Source organism: Oratosquilla oratoria, chromosome 11 (genome assembly GCF_046742065.1).
Source record: "Oratosquilla oratoria isolate Oo_2021 chromosome 11, ASM4674206v1, whole genome shotgun sequence".
Classification (NCBI taxonomy): Eukaryota; Metazoa; Arthropoda; class Malacostraca; order Stomatopoda; family Squillidae; genus Oratosquilla; species Oratosquilla oratoria.
In genome coordinates, this window is record NC_134787.1 from 17,510,479 (window position 1) to 17,514,121 (window position 3,643).

The 3,643-nt window shown below is 35.2% G+C and overlaps 1 protein-coding gene across 1 annotated transcript; it reads left to right on the forward strand.

Moving 5' to 3' along the window:
• The first annotated feature begins 1,280 nt into the window (after positions 1-1,280).
• On the forward strand, positions 1,281-1,833 carry LOC143029457 (52 kDa repressor of the inhibitor of the protein kinase-like). The gene is made up of 3 exons (XM_076192103.1): positions 1,281-1,367; positions 1,471-1,638; positions 1,742-1,833. The coding sequence occupies exons 1-3, from the start codon at positions 1,336-1,338 to the stop codon at positions 1,758-1,760; spliced, it is 219 nt and encodes a 72-aa protein (XP_076048218.1). The 5' UTR covers positions 1,281-1,335; the 3' UTR covers positions 1,761-1,833.
• The last annotated feature ends 1,810 nt before the right edge of the window (positions 1,834-3,643 follow it).

The following is a 3,643-nucleotide window of genomic DNA, read 5'->3' on the forward strand; positions in this document are numbered from 1 at the left end:
GTATATAACCATTAATGCGATTCCTGCCCTGTTGTTTTGATTTGATGACCTTGTTTGTATCACCCTTGTTAAAGCCTTTGATCCACTTGAACACATCTATTAGATCACCCCGCACTCTGCGTCTTTCCAGAGAGTGTAAGTTAAGGTGCCTAAGCCTCTCTTCGTAAGGCAAATTTCTGAGTCCATGTATCATTTTGGTCATTCTTCTCTGTACTGATTCTAATGAATTGATGTCCATTCTATAGGACGGAGACCAAAAATATACCGCATAGTCAAGGATGGGTCTAACTATCGCTAGATAGAGTTTAATAATTACCTCTGCACTTCTATTCGTTACCGTCCTAGCAATGAAACCTAATGCTCTGTTAGCTTCCGTAACCTTAATTTCTAAATGATTGATTTGAAGATAGAAGGTTGAATGTATTGGGTGAATCTGCGGTGAAAGATTGGACTAGGTGAGCAAGGTTGGGAGGCCGATAATAATTACACCACTGACTACGTGACCTAGCCTACGTGACTTGGGCTACGTGACCTAGCCTAACCTCGCAGCGAACTCCCATACCTAAGCAACCTGTCGGAACCAAACCGAGAACACAGATCTTGGCAGTTCATTGGATTTCAACCTTTTATCAGTCTAACTTCACTGTGGGCAGAACACCTCAGCAAGAAGCCTGGGAAACGCATTAGAACTTACCTTAGGTGTAGACTGAAGGGTCTTGTCCAGTAGTCTAACGAGCGTAGATGAATCCTCTTTTCTTGGGGGTTTATTTTATACCACCAGTGATGGAAATGGATTTTGAGAGGGGAAGGTGCCATATGGATGAAGGAATCATACATGATATTTGCTACAGCAAACATAATAAACGTTGTCCCCATTAATACAGAGACTGAATATTAGAAAAAAAATGGAACTTGAGAAATACCCCCACGTACCCCACAAACCATTTCCATATCTGTCTGGACGAAACACTAGAACAACGATTTTCTTGTAATCACTCGGAATACTATTTTTTCACACTTAAGAAAATATCAATCACAAACACTTAGACAAGACGTCTACACTCGTCACGAACCAACTCAAAACTAAGATGGCGCCTGTCCCATTTCGTTTTGGCCAAAGACTATATACGAAAGACTGGAAGGCACGAAAAAGGTGTAAATATTCTAACTGATTACTCAAGAGTTTAGTTACTTCAATCAACGCTAGAGATCGCTGTGCTTCATTCGGAAAGAATTAGCGGGCTTTTTGAATCGTCTGCATGTTTACATTTCAGGCATCTGTCACTTGGAACACATGGTTAGTTCAAACGGTCCAAAAGTTCTCATCCTGAATTCATGTACCATCGGTTTCCTAAAGAACCACAAAGGTAAGTGTATATTGTACTGCCAACATTAAGTATTATAGACATATAAGTGTCATTTTATTCATTAAGTAAAATTGTAAATCAACATTCTCTTCTTTTTTGATAGATGTTCAAAGTGGATACAAGTAACCGGTATATCGACATTAAGGAAGAAAACACCTACACAATTAAATAAAAGTCAAAGGATATGTAGCCATAATTTTTCTCAACGGCAATATGCATCATCAACCCGTTTGTGCCCCAATGCATACCCAGATCAAAATTTGCCTGCTGAGTGAGTCAATGCAGTTTTATATATACATTATCATAAGATTACAATAATTAACATTGTTTGGTAAGAAGTATTGATTTTCATTATGCGTTATATTATCTATCAGATCCAGCACACCCAGATGAGCCAGAAATAACCAGTATGGATGCAGGTAAGTGCTTGATCAATGTGTAAATAGTATAGTACAGTTCTAAGATTAATTGAAATGACTTTATTTTATTAGCACATTGCATTTGAAACAATACATTGGTTGTCTCTATATATTATATATTTCTGTATTACTTTAAAGTTGAACATTATTTAGAATATTCTTTCATTGCCATTAGCTAATTTTTGTATTTGCACAAAACATATTTCAACTTGAAATTACAAACTAAATTCTGAGCATAGATACCTTACATACATTATCTGTTTATAACTACAAAACATCACATATATTATTTTACAGATATTGACTTGCACTTGGATACTGCAAGTACTTTGCAAGTACTTTGCATCACCAGCAAATTGAAATGGAAATCTTGCCAAGTTCATTGGATGAGAACTTTGGTTAGTACTGACCATTTATTAGCATTGCATAATTATATAAGACCTGTAAATCATAAAAAGTAAGCAACATATGTCAAATTGCAACAACAGATATTAGTACCACAGTTATATAGATGTTTTATAGACCTGCTTCACACTCTTGGCATAAATGTGATAATGTGATAAGAATAGAAATTGTTCTGGTAGGTGTTCTTTGGAATTAATAAAATTATGAAATAAAACCTAAGCTTTCATTTGCCCATATTACCACATATAATACCCATGAAGACAAATGATAAAGAAATTCATATGTATATAAATCAAATAAGAGAATTATATATATATATATATATATATATATATATATATATATATGTGTGTGTGTGTGTGTGTGTGTGTGTGTGTATTATAATTTTTTCTTTATATTTTATGAAAAATTCAGAGGTATGAAAGATATTATATATACGAGATATTGTCAAATGTCAAGTATGTGAAAGCAAATACTATTTACACAGTAATGGTTACAAATGAAGTAAAAAAAAAAAGTATTGAACTAAAATAATAATCATATACAAGGCCGAAAATATCAATCAATATATAATTCTAAAGATATATAAAATACAATAAAATGGCAACAATAGCTATCGCTTCGATTTTTAATTTTTCAACCGCTCAATAGATGGCGTTAAAACCCCAATAGTCTAGCGGTATTTGGCATTAATTCTGGCTACATATTTTTGCTAAACACCTTACGAACCCTTCCTGTCTTTCTTTTATAGTCTTTGGTTTTGGCTATGAGGGAAAGCCCTGTGATTGGCTGAAATTGGTCACATGACTCAAAACAATTAGCCCATTGGCTGAAGTGATAACGTATTACATAAATGCCCGCGAAAACATGGAGAACTAAAAACATCCATACTGCAAAAATAAATTCTCTAATTACGTAAGAAAATCTGACAGAAGATTTTAGTTGTTTTTTTTTTCAAAAGAAATTTAATGTTACAAAATTTCATTACCTAACATAGGACGATTCCCTCTCCCTCTATACCCCTCCTCCCTCCATGCCCCTTCTCATTCCCCCCTCCCCCTCCCTCCCTCCCTCCTCATTCCTCCCTCACCTTCCCTCTGCCTTCTTTCTTTTAAATATAAAATTTCTTAAAAAAGACGAAAATCTTGTCAGATTTTTCTTACGGAATTAAAGAATGTCATTTTGCAATACGGATGTCTTTAGTTCTTCATGTTTTCGAGGGCAATCAAGTGAGACATCTTGCGGAGACTTTATGTAAAACATTATCGCTTCAGCCAATGGCCTAATTGTTTTGAGTCACGTGACCGATTTCAGCCAATCACAGGGCTTTCCTTCATAGCGAAAACGAAATCGGACAGGCGCCATTTTGGCAGGGGCCGTCCATCTTTAACCATATCATTTTAGTAAGCGTATTTTGAAATATTTCCCACTTCTGATCTTAATTTTGCCTCC

Excerpts from the sequence above, each read along its gene's own strand:
- LOC143029457 (XM_076192103.1), top strand. The coding sequence starts at position 1,336 with ATGTACCATCGGTTTCCTAAAGAACCACAAAG. Across the intron at positions 1,368-1,470 it reads TTTCCTAAAGAACCACAAAG|ATGTTCAAAGTGGATACAAG; the intron begins GTAAGTGTATAT and ends CTTTTTTGATAG.